Consider the following 19987-nt stretch of genomic DNA (forward strand, 5'->3'; position numbering starts at 1 on the left):
TTAACAAATGGTCAGGTTTCTATTCAGACACTAGTGTCTTTTGTTTGTTTGTCAATGTGTCTGCAACTCATTAACAATCCTAAGACCCACTGGTGGGTCCAAACATTTATTATACACTTCTATACCTATACCTTATTATATCCTATATACCTCATTTTCTTTTTTCTTTTTACTCACTGTAGTTACTAAATAGTAAGCCTTAGGGTTTAAGGGTATTTTAAGGGGTTAACCAGAGTGGCTGGGCTCCTTGCATTTCCTTATTGGTCAAAGTGGCCAAATGGTGGATTCTGAGCTTCTTGTGAATCACTGTGTTTTCTGCCAATATGTAAACAAAGCATGATGCTGTCTTTATTGTTGGATGCACATTCAGAACGTAATTAACTTGTAAGTCTATAATTTTTTTAGTATATTTCTAAACATTTTATTTCCTCCTTGCATGGCTACATCATGTGGTTTGCATATCACAACAAATGCAGCGCCTCTGCAATACATGATTAATGCAGCAAACTGTATGGTATAAATATAGAAGCAGTCCTGGTGCATGTGTGTATATATCTGAATAGGGAAGACACTGCATTGCCAGTAGAGATGGAGGATTGCTTCACCTGAGCTATAAATAGCCCAAGCTGCTGTGAGTGCTATTTATAGCCCTCCACAGTCTACCCATGTGACCTCTACTGTAGCACCATACCGCACTCCACGTCATCATGCTCGCATTGCCTTCATCAAAATTCCCTTTGAATGGCACATGAGCACCCCTGAGGATGCTGAGGAGAAGCAGGGCTCGTTTGGTTAAGGCCCCTCCCCGTTTCGGTGAGCCCCAGCACAGTCCAGACATACGCCTACGTGCGTCACCGCAGCAACGCCGTCCCCCCACCGCCTTATCATTGGCTCCTCACCCAGCCACTTGCTTTTCTCATGAATCAAGTTGCCTCATTCAGCACTGATTATGTAACATCCACACTTCATTTAATGGTGGGTGCCACCGCTGGACCTCCAGCGAGCACTAAAGATAGATTGTGTGGTGTGATATAGTCGATGCTAATGCAGGATAGGCATGCAAAGACAGCTAGGGGCATTGCATCCCATCCAACCTCAAATTGTACATGGTAGTTCTGAGTGTTCTGAGTATGCTGGCCTACAAACACAGCATTTTCCAACCCTCCTATTAAGGAGGAAAATGCAGCATGACAGTTTATGGAAAGAAAAAAATCAGCATACAGAATCAGAATTAACCCCTTAAAGGGATTAATGTGAATCCATACCAAAGTACTGCTTTATTCATAGCTTTTTCCCTTATCTGTGTGAAGGGTCGTAATCTAACTGTAGCTCTCTCTCTCTCTCTTTATTTCTGTCTCTTTCTCCCTCTATCTCTGTCTCTCCTTGTTCTATTTTAGTTTCGATGTGGAGAATGGATTGTCAGCAGGACGTGCGCTGGACCCTCAGGTCAGTCCCAGCTCTGGCCTGGTCCTGCAGGCCACTTTCCCCCACAGCCAGCGGCGCGAGTCCTTCTTGTACCGCTCGGACTCGGACTTCGACCTTTCCCCCAAGGCGATGTCCAGAAATTCCTCCACTGCCAGTGAGCTGTGAGTACCACACCATTACCTCCATCTCAAAGCCTGGCATACTGTTTTACCTAATGCAGCATGGATCACTGTTATATATGAAATATTTGAAGATCACCAAATAATGAGCCACATTTGACAGAGAGTTCAAAGCAGTTATTAAAGAGTACATTGGGACAAGCATCACTGATGTCAATGTTATGACCAGAATGACATAACTTCTGCCTTTACCATGTTTCTATTTTCTGATCCTCTTCATTGTTGACATCATGCTGAGGTCCATGTCGGTTTGCCCAAACGTCCCAGTTAGGTCATCAGACTCTTTCCTTTGTTTTTTCTTAAGGGAAGAGGGCTTGAAACAGTGGGAAGTCAGTTGCCTGCCTCGGTGAGATAAGCGCGTGGCAACTTTACTTTAACAAGCTGCTCAAACCGTGTGTGTCCCCATCCCCACCATCCCCACCATCTCCCAGACCCACTCACACACCCCTGTTCTTAAACCTGTGTACTTCACCAAAGCTCAATTTTTGACATCCTGATTAGGAGGATCTCATATGCTGCATGCACCCTGATTTTTCTTCTTACTCTTAAGAAAAGCTCCCATGTGCATGATCCACAGTTCCAGTTTAAATAATATGAGCCAAAAGCTTCAGTTTACAAGGCAGATGGTAAAGTAATGCATACAAACATAGCATTTTAGGCAACATTATAAGATATAAAAACTAGGGCCCAGCCATAGCCTTGTCTGTTCAGCCAGTATTGAGAAGAAGACTGCCAGGAAATCTTTTTGAGTCTTCTGCTCACGTACTAGTCTTTGTCACAACAATATAGGCTGAACTGATAACCATTGTGTTTAAAATGTTAAAATAGCAAATAAAACAAATCCTGGCCCTGTCATTGGGAGACTGGGTTCGATTCCCAGTGATGCCACAGCCATCCGTGTCCTGGAATCCAAGAGAGCATAAGTAGATAAGTAGACCCCCACCCTCCTCCATCACAGCATGGTGCTAGCCAATGCTTAGCTGAAATTACAGAACTGGAAGTTAGTAAGTGATCTCCTCCAAGTGTGTTGAGCTGTCCATTGACATTGTGTTAGCCCTGTGTGATTGCTGGAGTTGTAGCTAGTACAAATAAAAAAAAAAATGTCAAAAGCATCCACATTTAACTTGGCCATCAAGTTCTAATATATAGAAGCGCTTTGGAGTATAAAAAAAGGATCAACTTTATAAACATAAAATGATATATTATTGGCTGTTGGACCCATAAATCAATATCAGTTCCATCATGAGCACCACAAGCATGCAAACAGTAGAAGTCTACAAATACATAGTTATGCTTTACTTAAGGGTGTGTTTATGTATCATGAAGGTGGAATGTGATACTCATGTCTTGTAAACTGAAGCAGTCCATATGTTTGCCCCTCACCACTCCCCCCTGAACTTTGCAGTTTGCACAGTGAGTCCAGCCATGCTGCAGTGCTATTGGATTAGTCATATTCAGAGCCTGTGGGAAAGATACTGTGTTGTGGTTTTGAGTATAAACTCAGTCTCTGTACATGAGGCCGAGCTGTTCCCCATAATTCCCCGCTCAAAACAGTATTTAGAACTGCTGGCCCTGTGAAGCTGAAAAAACCCAAAACATCCTCTACATACTAAGAAACGGAGCGTCATGCTCCTGAACTTTCTTAGGAGCCTAGTCACCATTTCCTTTCTTGTTTCAGACATGGAGAAGACATGATCGTAACACCATTTGCGCAGGTCAGTGAGACTTTCTGGCATCAGTTGTCTGTTATGGATAGGTTTAATACCACATATTCCACACAGTGGAAAATAAATCATACGTTTGCAGTGTAATCCTTGTTGTTCTAACACTGTCATACAAAAAGAAAACATCCCTGGTTAAAGCCGAACTAATATGCAAACATCTGTGCCTCGTAGGTTCTGGCCAGTCTGCGAACAGTACGGAGTAACTTTGCAGCTTTAACTCATCTGCAGGATCGGGGCGGTTGCAAGTAAGAAATTTGTCAGGCTGGGGTGTCCAAGCCCTTTCAGCCACTGACAGAATGGAAGGAATTCTGGAGATTATTGCGCCAGTAATGGCACTAGACCACCTTCATGGAACTCACTGCCTTTTTTCCCCCCTTGTTTCTTTACTGTTAGACGGCCATCGGGCAGCAATCCTCCTTCCATGTGCAAGCCAAGCTTACCAGGTCAGTGCTAAGAGATTTGGCACCATCACTAGATAAAGACTGGAAGACTGGACCTGTTTTGTAAACAGTGCTAGAAGGTTTGGGTCAAAATACCACGCACCAGTTGGCAGAAAGACCTTGCACAGCGTGCCGAAGTGAAGCAGTACCTAGTAAATGTCCCAGCATGCAATTCAGTAATAAACCAATGAGATAATCGGATCTGTGGCTCACGTGAATCTGAAATAAGAGCACACTTATTCATTCTTCTGCCGCTGTTCTCGCTCTCCCTGCGTCGTGTGAGGGTGAGGCCACTCACAAACGTAAACAGGGATTGTGGTTGCCATGGCACACCAAGACTGGTTCTGTGTTGGGGTACCCACATGTTTTCTCAGGCATCCAAAACGATCAGGAAAATGCGTTGGCAGTACAAGGAATTTTGATGACACTGAAGCATGACAGTTTGAGACGGTGTAAATAAATCATAAGCATGTTGTAACTGTCATGCTAAAATGTAAGTGTAAAATTGTTAAAACATTTCCTATATTAAAAAACATCTTCAGGAACTAAAAGCATAAAATTGCCACAAATTAACTGCCCACAAAAATTACCACTTCAGTGCAGAAGCATATTATATAAGCAAGAAATATTTCATATATCTTTAGCATGGTAACTTCTTAACTTTCTGTGGAAGTCAGTGTAAAAGGGTTTCATTTCAAGTCATTTTATAGCATTTCTATTGGTCAATTTATCTTTTATTTTGGCCCAGTGTACAGAACAACGGCCAAATTCAAATTATGTCAAAAGTGAAAACCAGCTAAAAAATTAATTGTGTGACAGTGACAGTACACTGAAATAACCATAAAAAGAGTTTATGCCATTGATGCTGACATACTGCATCTATAGTGAAACAAGCAGAATCTTACACCCTTAAAAAGCCTATGGACCGCCGACAAGCGTAGTTACAAACTCAGCACCATCAGTGTAATAAACTTTTCAGAAATAAGGAGATGATTTTGTTTGTCTGACTTTCCTTCAGATCAGTATCTGTGCTTTTACAGATGATACGTACCAGAAGTTGGCCATTGAGACGCTGGAGGAGCTGGACTGGTGTCTGGACCAGCTGGAGACCCTGCAGACCCGCCACTCAGTCAGCGAGATGGCCTCTAACAAGGTAGATTTTGCATTCTATAAACACATTTCACGTCTTATTTCACATGACCGACAGAATGAGCATGTACTTGGTTTAAATGTGTGCAGTAATAATGCTTAACGTCATACTTTTTTTTGTCACACAAAAACCTTGTATCTTCATTTTTGCCAGGATGTGAGTCTGTTAGTTTTCCTTTACATTGTGTCAAACGTTCATAATAAATGGACCAATAGAAAGGCTCCACATTGACTTAGAATTAAGTAATCTTACTTTGACTTCCGTTGCAAGTTAAGAAGGTTTTCTTCTTCTTTAAAAATTGCCTTTTTGGAAATATAAGGTTTTCATGGGCTACGTAAGGTCGGCGCTTACCTTCAACAAATAATAATTGCAGGGCAGTGAGTGCAAGACTGGCAGTCTTGTATAAACACCACACTAGCTAAATTGCATGCATTTAAACACTGACTGTATTCAAGGCAATCTTTTTAAAGAAAATTTTGAATATTTGGAATATGGTCACGGACTTGGACATGCGTGCAGCTATTTTTCTTACTGGTAACATGTATCTATTTTTGGATGGACCACATTTGCATAGGCTGGACTTCACACATGTCCATCCCCCTCCTTTCATCCTTGCACATGCAAATGCTAACACACCACATACACACATAAACACACATGCCCCCCCCAGTCGTGTGCTGGGGAATGTGAATGAGCACAGCAGTGTGGATCTGATGTCATGGGAGACCACCAAAACCGCTCTGATTGGCTGTCTCAAATACTGCATGGCTCCTTTACTGGGTGGCCATGACTGTGTGGAACTCCTTGACTTAGAAGCACACGCGTTCTACACATGCATGCATGCTGTGACGTGGGGAGAGGGGGGGGTGAAGTGGTATCACTGAAAACGATTGGGTGCTATAAATAGACCCCAACACCACAGTCTCATTCACATGCATCCTGAATTGCACACAACTGTGTCAAGTACCATGAACGCTTCTACACCCAACACAGTGTAAATGCTTATAAATAGGCTCTAGCCTTTTCTACTTGCATCAGCTTATTGTGCTTTCTCCATCAGTTGCAGTGCTTTGCTTTTTTAACCATTTAGTCCTATTGTAGAAGTTTAGTATTGTGGTTAATGCAGCATGAAATGGACAAATTCCATATTGCAGTATGCATTCATTGTCATTAAGAAGGATACTGTACAGGTACAGGTTTTTGTTCCTTAAGTTACAAACTGTGTTCCTCTCATCTGACTGCATATACGTATATGTCATAGCTTGTTACATATCTCTGCACCTTATCTACACCTGACCATACACATTCAGTAATGAGTGCTGTGTTGGCACTTTACTGTCCCGTCTGTTTATTGTGTCTGTCTGTCCTATTTATCATATTTATTGTATTGCTCTGGTTCTATATTTGCAAAAATATGCTTGCATGTTATGTAGTCTGTATTGTATTGTTTCATTCCATGTGGCACCTCTGTGTCTTTGGAGCATTGGTACACAAATGGAATGATAGTAAAAGCCTATAGACTTGACTTGATATAAATATACCTTCAAAGCTATAACCTGGTCCTCGAGGTTAAATTTTGTACCGTATAGGTACAGTTTATTTACTTTCATGGGAAAAGGTGCATATTTGTAGCTGTTCTTATATAGGAAAAAAAATTAAAAGCCTGGGGTCAGGATTGAGTATATAGAGGCAATGCAACTTTTTACCATATGAATGTGAGGTAAAAAACACGTGTCTTTGAGGGTACCACCCCGTAACAAGTAAGAGAATGCCCAATAAATTGAAAACACACTGGTGAACCCTTGATATGATGTGGCAAAACTGTGAAAAAAAAATATTTTAGATATCTATCAGAATGTCTATAGTTTCTCATTCTGAGATTAGTGTAAGATTATTTTAGATATATGTTGACATTTTTCAGTTCATTGTTTTATGTTGTCTTGCTCCATTGACAGATTGTTATGCTTGTTTCAAGATAATTCTAGATCATTTTGCCTGTTTCAAGAAATTATCTGCCAAAAGAATAAGGTAATTTGACTAGAAGTCCCATTGAAGGAATGATGATTGACAAGTAGTCTAATGATGTTTCAAATAGGGATTATATTATCAATACTCAAGAACATAGTGTGCTATTCTTTTTTAGACATTGCCCAAGACAAATGTCCTGAAACTCGAATGCTTGTCCTACAGTATTCGGTCTGTTTTTACCAAAATCCTTCATGTTTCTCAACTGTCTGATTCATCACAATCACAAGACCTTCACAACCCACAGTAAAAGCCATTTGCAGGCTTATTTGCACATCACACATTTCTGCAATCTCAGAATTGTGAAGGCTGATATCTAGCTAAAGACGCTTCAGCCATATTTATCTTTACTTTATTACCATCCAGATCATGGAAGCTGTTCCCCAGCTTTTGCTTCATCACCTCATAAAAACCTCCTCTTGCCCTCCATGAATGGAGCTGCGCTTCTGCTTCACTCTGTCCATTTTACACACATGTATGCGTAGCACGCACATTCACACATACACACAGACACGCACACACCAAGCCCCACGTGCGTATACTCACCTCCCTCCATGCTCACCGGCCAATCAGATGCAGCGCTCAGGCTCAGCCTCTGTTGTCAGGAGCGGCTGATTGGAAGCTGTCCAGCATGCGGTGTAAAGCTGGGGAGGAGGGGACGGGGTCTTCATAGTACTCCCTCGCTCCCTGTATTTACACACACTGCAGGGAGACACGCGCTGTTCAGCATCACCGTATCCCCGTACACTGCCTCACTGTCTGCGCTTTTAATGCTTCCGTCCAGTCCGTACCATTCATGGCTGCAGGAGCACCTGGCGCTCAGCTGGAATTTTCTTGCCGTTCCTCTTGGATTACATGTGCCGTCAGACTGCAGTGGAATTCTAATGAAAGGACTCTGTAGACTGTTTCTTAAACGTCCAGCATGGCTTCACACGTGTCCGAGTGCCACAGGCTTATCTTTTGTTCTCTGGGAGTCAGACTTTCACTCTGGTAAGTGCAGCACCGTGCTGGTACAAGCTTTTTGTAAAGTGCTGTTAAAGTGAGGTTAAGAAATAAATGTTAAGCTCCAGCACACACTTGATCGAATGCTTTCTCATTCCAGAGCTTGAATACGTATGTAAGCTTTCATGTCATGGGCAAACATAAGGGGTTGCCTTAGTGGAAAAGGCACAGGATTGAATGCCGCACCCTTAAAGCAGACCCAAGGGTTGCTCAACAAGTCTAGCATCACAGCATGCAGACCTTTAACTCACTAAGAGAGGTCTTCTAGTGTTAATATTGCACCTTGCACTTCTTCAACATGTCTGTGTACATTGTATGATGGATATCTCTGTATATACGTACATCACAAATGACCAGTTTTGATGTATACACAGTCATACTTGTGTGTGGGGACAATTGTGGGGACATATGGCTATAAATCCCTGTTAGGAAAATGCTCAGAAATCCATCTGACAGAGTAGAAACACCTTTTGGTTAGTTTGGGGATGACTTTAGAGTTAGGGTAGGTTGGTACTGGCAGAACATTGTATAACTAAAGTAAGAAGTTAATGGAAGTCGATGGAAATACACCACAGAGGATAGAATGCACACTTATATAGGTGTGTGTGTGTGTGTGTGTGTGTGTGTGTGCGATCCTAGTTTTAAGACTTCCCTTCTCGTAGCCACATGCCTGATTACATAACAACTTCTTCAGAGATGCAGAAGGTTCATTCATTGAACAGACATTCCTCTCAGTCTGAATCGAGTCTGAATCGAGGGTCCTGCCTCCTCACACAGCCGCCACTGTGTGCATGCAGGCAGCATATTAGCCGCTACTTTCCCTGACAGCTTTACATGTGATGCATACAGTATACTAGTACTATTTGGGGAGTACTGCTGTTAATGTAAATGCAGGCCTATATTCACTGTACTGGCCGTTAAACACACTTCTGCTGCTTAAGCTTAAGCACGAGCCCATTTGCTTCAATGATAAGTGTGTTTTGAGTCAACAAGTACAAGGAACTAAGTACAGGGAAGTTATTGTCTCTATGCTACAGATACAGTAAATAGAGATTTAAACATCATCATACATCATCAGAAGGGGTGGGGGTTCTAGTCCTGCTCTTTAGATTATTGTTGCGCCAAAAACATTATATCAGTCAGTTTTGGCCATAACTGTGTTGATGTGGTGTCTTGTATTCATGTGGAAATCCTCTAGATGCAATGCTTATTTTTTAGAACACTGCAAAGTTATTTCTCTAGTTTTACTGTCATTTTTAAAGAATACCTTGAGAACAATTCTGAGAATCATACAACCACTAAGGATATTTGTGGACACCACTTCTAATGAATGCATTCAGCTGCTTTAAGTTGCACCCATTGCTGACACAGATGTGCAAATGCACACCCACGCAGCTTGTTTAGTCCCTGTAGAGAACTACTCTCAATAGAATAGGACTCTCTGGAGCAGATACACATGAACCTATTGGCACCATGCCTGATGCCAGCTGTGGAGCAGTGGAACTGTGTTTTCTGAAGTGATGGTGCACGATCCAATACTTTTAGGGATGAATTGTGATGTCGGGGATGAGGTTTGCTGGAGATCATTGAACATCCTGTCCTCACTAACAATGTTGTTGCTAAATCAAATCCTCACAGAAATGCTCCAACAACAGTAGGATCAACTTTTTTTAATAGCCTTAATTTTGGAAGAAACTATGAATAAACACAGAGTTGGATACTTTTGTTCATATACTGCATCATTACTGCTAGCATAGCACAGCTCTCCCTCAAGGGGGTTGTTCTAGTCTTGCAAAGTTTGCTCTAGAGGCTATTGCTGTGCCATACAACAGATGTAGTGATGGTTAAAGGTTTTATCTTGGCCAGAGTGTCTCTTTATTAAAACAATACTTAGCAAACCTTTGTATATACATCATACAACCATTGGGAAAACTCCTATACATGAATAAAGATATTCTGACTGCTGACATAGCACAGTTGTTTGGGATCTCTGTTTGATTTAACATGTTTTTTCTTTTCTCTTACAGCTGATTTGAACATTATCACCTATAATTTCATCTCTGTCGTAACTGGACTCTAACTAATCAGTTGTTATGGTTTGTGTGTCCTGTGTGCAGTTTAAAAGGATGCTGAACCGAGAGCTGACGCAACTGTCAGAGACGAGCCGCTCAGGAAATCAAGTGTCAGAGTTTATAGCAAGCACGTTTTTAGGTGAGTGTATTAAAAAAAATTGTTATTGAGGTGCTCGTTTGAAGCCTTTTCTATGTTAGTAAAAATATTGATGAAATTAAAAGTATAGTTCCGTTAAAACAGTAATTGGTAGATCCTGTACACATTTACTGTTCACTTTAACATATTACTGTACATTATCACATAGATTGCCATAGCTTTAATAAATGTTGCACTTATTATTATTGGCTTACAATTGTACTCATCTCTTACTTGCTTTGTTTCAGGAAAATTGTAGTGTATGTATTGTGCAATACAAGTATTGTGTTTCAGGGTCTCTATACTGACTATTTGGCAGCATCTAGAGGTATCTTTTTGATTCTAGCCCATACAAACTAGCTAAGGCTAACTAGCTAAGTAAAACACTTTTGTTAGTCGCTCTGGATAAGAAAGTCTGCTAAATAGCTTAAATGTAAATGAGAATAAATATTCACCAGTCCCAGTTTCTACTGTGTAGCTAATAACCATGTAATGACACTACTATAACTATTTGCGATGTTTTCACTGTCACGCAGATTACAGTAGTACAGTTTGTGTAATTACACGTGTATCAACGTCAGTTGTCTTCAGATTCTGCTGTTACAGCTATAAAGACATACTTGTGTAATTATAGCAGTCAAAACTAAAGTTGATGTGTATTGACACAAACTGCACCACTGTAATGCATCTGTAATGCAACAGTGAACGCATCACTAGGAATTACATTGTTGATGCCTGGTTTATTACTGTGTAACTACAGTGTCATTAGAGACACTTACTATAAAGTGGGACCTGTACCTTTGTCAATATGTTAACTGCTGTTTGAATTTGTTCTGTTTGTTGTAGTGTTCTGTGAGCATGTATGAGTGTGAGTACGTGTTGTCTGTGTAAAGGCAGTGCTTGTTTAAATAATATCCTAACTGTACAGTCTTGCTAACACTGGTATCAGGATGCATTATGGAGCATGTAGGTGTGAGAAAACAGGGGAGCGCTTTCAAGGGACAGAAACATTCCTCGACACATTGTCTGACGTTGCCATGGGGACTGTAATATTGCCATCGGGCTGCGTGTGCGTCAGTGCGTGTTTAAGTAATATTGTGACAGAAGCTAGCCATGCTGTGAAAGAGAGCATCCGTACAGGATTTTACCATTCCCTGGATAGGAAATCTGTGGCACTGGGTTACACAGAGAGGAAAATACACTAGTGAGAGGAGTTACTGAATGCTGCTAAATCTCTGGCTTTTTACAGGTTAATTACTGTTCTATGCAAGCTAACATTTTAGTCTTTTAGTTGTCTATTTTATTGTTCCTGTCATATCAAAGCCTTGTTACTCCACACAGTATATTTCAGTTGTTATTTTTTTTCACCCTTTTAAAAACACCAGCTGCCTTTTAAGTGAACATTTTAGGGCACATGGACACATGGTCCAACATAGCCTGGAATAAACTGTAGTAAATTAAGATACACTTCAAAATATAACTTTTGAGAAAAAGTATGTTGTCTCTGTCCCGCAAAACCTTGCTTATATATTTTTCACTTTTGGACAAAACATAAATCTGGCTGTTCTTTACATTGTGACCAACTTTCATGATGACTGTACTAATAGAAATGCTCCAAAATGACCTGGAATAATATCTTATGTTGACTTTGAAGTTCCTTATACTGTAAAGTTGCAATGTTGGAGTCACATGGTTTTCATGTGACAGCAATAATATCCACCTTCAAAATCAGCTGGTCACCCTTCCGTTCAGCACATTTAAAAAATGCACATTATTGAGTGGATAACAAGTGTGAGGAGAGGGGAGTTTAGAAAGGAGCCAATGAGAAAGTTTTCTGCCTTAAACATCGCTGCAGCGACCAGTAGGAGTGTCAACGTTTTGAAGGTCGCCACCTACGCGATGCAGTAGAGGAACAAATCCTCACTATTTCAACTGAGATGCAGCAAAACTGAATTCTTAACCACTTGGGGGCACACTTGCCAGGGTTGGATCAGCAAAAGTGTCATTTATCAGCATAAAATGGTTATTATTGGAGAAATTGCCAGTTACCAGTTGTAGGTATGCATAAAGGGATGCATTTTTGAGAAGATCTTTTGAGAAGTTACTGTTGTAAAGATTTTAGGTGTAATGCTGATATGCACACATACTGCTATCATCATTGCTATGTGTTTGTGTTCTAGAAAAACAGCACGATGTGGAGATCTTGCATCCGCAGGCCAAGGAGAAGGAGAAGAAGCGGCGGCCCATGTCTCAGATCAGCGGTGTGAAGAAGCTGACGCATAGTCCCAGTCTGGCCCCCACCTGCATCCCTCGCTTTGGGGTCAGCACCGAGCATGAGTGCCTGCTGGCCAAGGTCAGTCACTCATTCTCCAGATACTACACAAAATTTTCCCTTTCCTCTGCCAAGACATGTTAGGTCTCTACAGTTTTCTTCTTCAGTTCTATCCATGTTATCTAGATGTGGAAAGATAATAGCATTTGAATACATGCTTTTTGATTCTAGGAAGTTGAGGACATCAATCGATGGGGCCTAGATATCTTCAAAATAGCAGAGCATTCAGGGAATCGGCCACTGACGGTGATTATGTACACCATTTTTCAGGTATGGAAAAAAACGTTTTCCATTGTGCTTCCATTGCCTTGCTGGTGCAGGAAGTCTTTGTATGCAAAGTGGCTTATTTTATACCCCATCTCATCTCTTCTCAAGGAACGAGATCTGCTGAAGTCCTTTAAGATCCCAGCGGACACTTTCATTACCTTCATGATGACTTTAGAGGACCACTACCATGCTGATGTCGCCTACCACAATAACATCCATGCTGCTGATGTAGTTCAGTCCACCCATGTGCTGCTCTCCTCACCTGCTCTAGAGGTTCCTTACTGTTTATTCAAGCTAATAGGGGGGGGGGTCCTCTGATTTTATACATACAAGTAATGACCACATTTTTTCTGTTCTTTATTTCAGGCCGTCTTCACTGACCTCGAAATCATGGCTGCTCTGTTTGCTAGTGCCATTCATGATGTTGATCACCCTGGAGTGTCCAACCAGTTCCTCATTAACACCAGTATGTTTTTATTATTTGTGTAAAAAAAAAAAAGTCTGTGCACTGACAAGAAATTCTTGTCATATAGTCATGAAGCAAAACAATAATTTACTTAGCTATAATCAGATTCATGTGGCATGCAGATTCACTCCAAACAGTTTAACCTTCTCACTGTTCTTTGCCCTATCAGACTCTGAACTGGCACTGATGTACAATGATGCATCTGTGTTGGAGAACCACCACTTGGCTGTGGGCTTCAAACTACTACAGGAGGAAAACTGTGACATCTTCCAGAACCTGAGCAAGAAGCAGCGGCAGTCGTTGCGCAAGATGGTGATTGACATGGTGAGACACTGATTGCGTCTAACTCTTTCTCAGCATGGGGTCCATTATTCTTCCCATATGGCTGTGATGTATTTACAAGAAACTGACTTTGACTTTTTTGCAGGTGTTAGCCACCGATATGTCCAAACACATGAATTTCCTGGCAGACCTGAAGACCATGGTGGAGACCAAGAAAGTAACAAGCCTTGGGGTGTTGTTGCTGGATAACTACTCAGATAGAATTCAGGTCAGATTTGTGACTCAGGCTTTACAGATAATGATGCCGCTTTTTGTTGGCGATTTTTTTGAAGTTCTCTCCTCTGTTCTGTGGATTTAGGTTCTCCAAAACATGGTCCACTGTGCTGACCTGAGCAACCCCACCAAGCCTCTGGAGATCTACCGGCAGTGGACTGACCGCATCATGGTGGAGTATTTCACACAGGGCGATCGAGAGCGAGACAGAGGCATGGAGATCAGCCCCATGTGTGACAAACACACTGCCTCAGTGGAAAAGTCTCAGGTACTAAAGCAACATTACTGCCTGCTTAACAGTCCATTCATTCAGATTCATTCTGCAAGACTTTGTGTGTACATATCTGCTTAAATAATGGTTGGGAATCTTTATATCTATACAGTTACAAATATGGAAATTATGCTGTTTTGAATTCATCATGGATGTCACACATCACAGTTACACATAATACAGAGAAGCCAGATCAAAATAATTCAAAGATCACTTACACATGTCTTACACAAGTCTTAAAGGCACAGTTTCTAAACACTCCAAGAAATAAAAAATGGTCATCTGAAATGAAGGATAACATCACACACGTTACATAAGCATACTTACATGTAAAGATACATGTAAAATATGGGGATATGATTACTGGTTACACTTACTTTGCCTGCTAACTAACTTCTGTGCATCTGCCTATAGGTGGGCTTCATAGACTACATTGTGCATCCTCTGTGGGAGACATGGGCTGACCTGGTCCACCCCGATGCTCAGGACATCCTGGACACACTGGAGGACAACAGAGAATGGTACCAGAGCATGATCCCTCACAGCCCCTCGCCCACGCCCGAGGAGCAGGACTCGCAAGGCGGTGGCAGCGGCTCTCTGGGAGCCGGAGGAGCTGGAGGAGAAAAGTTTCAGTTTGAGCTGACACTGGAGGAAGAGGGCGAGTCGGATGCTGAAAGCCCGCCAGCAGCAGAGAGCCCTGGAAGCCCCACGGACAGCCACCATAGAGCCCCATCACCTCATCCCAGCCACACACTCGGTCTGGCCGCCATGTCTATGCGAAGCCCGTGCCACAGGACGTTATCTCCTGACACAGCGGATAGGGACAGCAGCAGAGAATGCGACTAAGAGACTGCAAACTAGGCATGTAGCATGGCCTGAAACCAGCACCGCTGTCCAAATTACGTGTCCCCAAAACAACACGCTCTGATCTGTGATGGGCTGAACGTGGCTGTGGCCAACTCCTAGTGAACAAACACGTACAACACCAGAGACAACTCCTCGTTTTACTTTCTCCTTTACAACTAGTTAGACGCTTTCGTTTTAAGCCAAATAAGCCTTTTTAGTCCTGGTTTCTTAAGACGCATTCATGTCTAGTGCGCTCTGTAAACACCCGACTTGATCATGCTGTGACCTGAGTGACTGCTGACAGGTGTAAAGATGAACCAGCCTCTTTGTGGTCTACTGACAAAGGCAAGGAGTCCTTCTGAGAAAGAGTCTTCCTTCAAACAGTGCACAAAGTGTCTGTAGAGGAAAAGTCCATGTAATATTTGTGGTAACCTTACAGGGTCGAGGATCTTTTGCACCGTTCGGTTAGTTTAGGAACTTTAGGACGTTCGTTTATCTTGTGAATAATTCATTTAGCACTCATTTGTATTTTTTTGAGACTTTTTAGCCACTTGGAAGTGATCTGATGAATGAGCAGTGACAGTCATACCAAATATGAGATTGAGAAAAGACAAAATTATGACACTAATAACCTCAGGATATATGAATAATAGTTTCATTTTAATGTAGCAGGGTACCCCTGTATGTTACCCGGTGTGATTTTGTTGTCGTAAAAAGGATTTTTAGCAAACGTTTTTAAAACGGAAGACTTTACATTGTAGATGTGACACATTTCATGTAAGAGCGCTTAAATATCTTGACATTGTGAAACAAGGTCCGATCATGTTAAACTAATGGAGATGGTAACTAGAGCCACTGCATAAGACAGTACAAAAGTTATGCCAGGAGAGCTGCTCGAGTTATTTAATTTAATTTATTTATTTATTTATGTCGAGCGAAAATGTTCATGGCGTGTGAAGTAGAACGTAAATCCCACACAGACATTTTCACATTTGCTTTGGCCCATAATCTCAGAATTGTGAGCAGTAGTAGGCAAAATTTAGTTAGCATAATGCAGAATCCTGGTGCTGGTAGTAGGTGTGCTCTGCAGCTCCAGGGGCCTGGGGCTGTGGGTTTCATTCTCGCTCTGGTCACTGAAGGGAGTTTGGTGTGTTTGGTCTTCTCACACCTCCTAGGAGACTCAGGTCTCCTCCTACCCCCATATTTTCTCTCAAAGTCCCAGTAAATTGCCCCTAGGTGTGAGTGTATAAGCGAATGAGGGTGTATGGTACCCAGCAGTGGACTGGCACCCTTTCTAGGGATGTTCCTGCCTTGTGCCAAATGATTCTGTGTAGGCTTCTGGCCCACTGATTCCAGACCCACCTTAATCCTGATCAGGAAAAGCAAATAAGAAGTTAACCGCATATTAATTTTACTTTTGGGGTATTTAACTGTTTAACAGGTAAATTTTATTGTAATGGTAAATGTTATAAAATATGACTTTTCCTATCAAAACAATCTTTTTTTACGGTTTAATATAGAGAGTAGTTTTTCCAGATGAGAACAGTATCTGAAACTTGTGAAAATGTGATCTACTGTCTAATTTGATTTAGGATTGGACAGTCTAGTATATTCTGTCTAGGTAAAGTCTAAAGTTGTGGGATGCTGGAGTTCAATTCTGAGTTGTTTTGATTGTTTTAGAGTTCCTTGGACTAATGAAATGGCCAGTACGGGTGCACAGATATACATGTTTCTTTGCATACAATGAATATTTTCACCAAGAACAGTGTCCTCTGATATTATTTTTGTACCTCTGATGCAGTGACTCATGCAGGACTGTAGGTGGAATTAAAAACTCCACTGTTCTCACATTTCCTCTCAGTGACCCATTAGACACCTAACCAATCTGCCAATGATAATGGGTCGTTTGTGTACAGCTGGGATAAATATCCAGGGGTACCAGTTTGTGTCATCTTCTGACCTTAAACACCACTTACACTCATGTTTGTACAGTTTGTTTTTATTGTTTTACCTAATGTCCAGTTCTGCAGTTTCTACATGATCACATAATACGTACACTGAATCAACTACACTCTTGAAAATGACTCAAAAGTGATTCATGTGGTTCTTCGAGCAATGCCATAGAAGAGTCACGTTTGTGAGTCTGAAGAATTTGTACCTTTTTACATCAAGGTAAGGTTCTTAGACCTTTAAACAGTTCTTCACACACACACTACAAGAATCTCTATTACGAAAATGGTTTGTCATTTCACAACCAAAAGTGGTTCTTCTATGGCATCAATCCAAGGACCTTTTGTATCATGTGCAGCCTGTATGATTAGCCCAACTGGAAACCAGCTAGTTCTATCCATGGGTTCTGTTCATGTTATCCTCACATATGGATGCCCACCAGGGTCCCACTAGGGTCAGTGATGGGACTACGAAGGGTTAAACATGGACCCCATCTGGGTTTTACGCTACACATGGGCCATGGGGCATAGATGGGACCCATGTGACATTGAGGTGGGTTGTAACTATGGGGCCCATTTAGGAAGCCCAACTGGGTCCCTGTAACAACATGTGTACAAACCCACTTGGAGTCCATCCCCACCTGGAACCACCTAGCCTATGTTCCACCCATGTGAGCCCCACATGAGCATGTTGTCTGGGTTCAGTGCATCACTTACACTGCACACTTGAAACTTAAATGTGCAATGAAGGGTTCTTTGAGCAATGCCATAGAAAAACTTTTGGTTCTGTAAAAAACAGTTTGGAGAACCTCTTAAAGGGTTAAAGAAATAGATGTTAAGGTTCTGTACATAATGTTTTATTCAGTTAAAAGTAGTTCTTCAATTGCATCACTCAAAGAACCCAGTTTTAAGACTGCACTAAGTGTTGTCAGACGGTGACTCATGATTTGATCTCACCCTTTTGTTTGTTTGTTTTTATATACAGTCTAGGACTACTCTAGGAATCCGAACCACAAATAATTACAGCGCTTTTAAAGGGCTAGAGACAAACCAGGATGTAAGAAAAGACGGCGGACTGAATGCCTCTCTCCCTGCTGTCTGGTGATATCTCCACTTTTACTCCAGTTTAACAGTAGCTTTTTTCCATCAGGTGTTTAGTTCATTTGTTTTGGAATAAACTGCACATACACTCACACACAGCATGTACACATTAACAGTTTTTTACAGACAGACTGACTGAAAATGATAATATGGGTAGAAGTTCTGGAATTCAGTGTTTTGAGTGTGTTCACAGTGATACCACAGGTACTGCATGTGTCGCATAGTTTGAGGGGCCTAATCCTCGCTTGGGTCACTGTCTGGGTTCCAGCCTTCCAAAAACACACTCGGTAGTTGAACTGGCCATGCTAAATTGCTTGTATATGTAAGTGTGTAAGTGCCCTGTCCAGGGGATATTCCAGCTTTGCACCCAATGGTTCGGGGTAGGCTCCGGACCCACACCATGACCCTGACCAGGAAAAGTGGATAAGAAGATTAATGAAATGAGTGAAGTGTCTTTTTACTTTACATCTCATGATTTTCATCAAATGCAGAAACCTCTCCTTTTTTTTAAATACAGCAAACACTAAACGTGTTATTTAAGCCAGAGCCATGGCAAGTTCAGCACACTACTGTCGTTCACTCAGATAAGTCCTCCTTCAGCCTTAAACCTGCACAGTGGGAGAGAGCTTCAGTGCCAGGGTTCAGTTGGCACATAGGCTGGTCCGTATCTCTAGTATGTTGTTTTTCATCGTCACCTTCCTGTCTTTTTCATCTTTACTGATGTGCAAAGCGTGCTATTTATTCCCTGTGCTGATAACGTCCAAACCAATGCCTGTTTCTGTTCCGTTCATTTGTCGAGGAAATTGTGTCTTTTGATCCAGGGAGCCCGAGTGCTCTGTCAGATAAAGGTGTTTTTGCCACTCCTGTGCGTGTCCACGTGTACCTCTTCATTTGCCACTTTTCTCAAAGCCAAAACATCCAGATTAATTCAGGTTAATTGCTCTCTAGAAACCAATGTCAATAAAAAAAAGATTTCTTGGATAGCTGTCTGTGTGTGTGGTTTCATAAAGAGCTCAGCGAGACACCGGTTTGCACCGGTTTAAGGTTTAATTAACAGGAACTTAACTGAAATGAATGAAACTGTTTTTTTACTGGTACTAAAAGGAAAAACAAACGCTGATATGTAGAACATCAATTAAAAGATAACAAAGTCAATATTTAATACCAGGAATTATATTTTAGCATGAAATATTTTAGACCTCATCAGCAAGAATGCATAGCCTCCAATTTCATTTCATGGGAGAAACAGTTTTCTTGAAACAAATGATTACAGATCTAAACTATGAACACAGCTTACCATACTGAACTTTTCACTTGTTTTTACTAGTAAGAAATCTGTTTGGTCCACTATTTTTTTTTTACAAATTTCTCATTACACACATACATGTCAAATTACTTAAAATATTATCTTACTTAAATAAAAATGTAATCTTAATCCTGTTTGACTAGTGTAAATAGCTGTTTCAAATTGAACTGAACTAATAATAATAATGTGGTATCAAAATTTCACATAGTCGTCTGTTATCTGACTATTAAGACTGAATTTGTGATATAATAATCTGGTTTCAACAATCTAATTTCTGGTATAATATATATAGGTTTTAGAGCATGTCTCTGAGGATTTGGTTGCATTCAGTGACGAGCAATAGTAAGGTCAGGATGTTGGATGATCACCACTACCAAACCTCAGCTCCAACTCATCCCAAAAGTATTGGATGGAGCACCATAATTCCAGAAAACACAGTACCCCTGCCTCACAGCTCGATGCTGGGAGGCTTTATTCTCCTCTAGCCCACTCCTGGCATTAGGCATGGTGCCAATATGTTCCTAATCTATTGGCATTACGTCTAAGCTGTGTGTTCATTTGCACATCTGCAATGAAGCTAAATGTATTCATTAAAAGGGGTGTCCACAAACATTTGGACATGTAGTGTCTCGAAAAAGTAAAGAAAACTGAGTTTGCATTACATGCAAAGTTAAAAGTGAACACTGGGTGGCGCTACATGTTTGGGTTTTACGTTTCCACTGGAAATGGTTTCCTCCAACT

At 41.3% G+C, this 19987-nt stretch overlaps 1 protein-coding gene across 8 annotated transcripts in view; it reads left to right on the forward strand.

The window, feature by feature from the left end:
• The window catches only part of LOC140538602 (3',5'-cyclic-AMP phosphodiesterase 4C-like), a 93430-nt gene extending 74626 nt beyond the window's left edge, over positions 1-18804 (forward strand). For 5 of the 8 annotated variants that reach the window (XM_072661239.1, XM_072661241.1, XM_072661240.1 and 2 more), the window contains 15 exons: positions 1398-1586; positions 1909-1950; positions 3283-3319; positions 3500-3573; positions 3722-3771; positions 4809-4921; positions 10063-10156; positions 12334-12506; positions 12657-12755; positions 12861-13025; positions 13119-13218; positions 13388-13542; positions 13646-13768; positions 13859-14041; positions 14459-18804. In XM_072661239.1, the coding sequence (XP_072517340.1) occupies positions 1398-1586; positions 1909-1950; positions 3283-3319; positions 3500-3573; positions 3722-3771; positions 4809-4921; positions 10063-10156; positions 12334-12506; positions 12657-12755; positions 12861-13025; positions 13119-13218; positions 13388-13542; positions 13646-13768; positions 13859-14041; positions 14459-14890 (2029 nt within the window). In that variant the 3' untranslated portion in view covers positions 14891-18804. The remainder of the gene's footprint in view (positions 1-1397; positions 1587-1908; positions 1951-3282; positions 3320-3499; positions 3574-3721; positions 3772-4808; positions 4922-10062; positions 10157-12333; positions 12507-12656; positions 12756-12860; positions 13026-13118; positions 13219-13387; positions 13543-13645; positions 13769-13858; positions 14042-14458) is intronic. The other 3 variants (XM_072661242.1, XM_072661243.1, XM_072661246.1) reach the window with 1 other exon arrangement.
• Positions 18805-19987: the final 1183 nt, after the last annotated feature.

This window comes from Salminus brasiliensis, chromosome 17 (genome assembly GCF_030463535.1).
Source record: "Salminus brasiliensis chromosome 17, fSalBra1.hap2, whole genome shotgun sequence".
Lineage (NCBI taxonomy): Eukaryota > Metazoa > Chordata > Actinopteri > Characiformes > Bryconidae > Salminus > Salminus brasiliensis.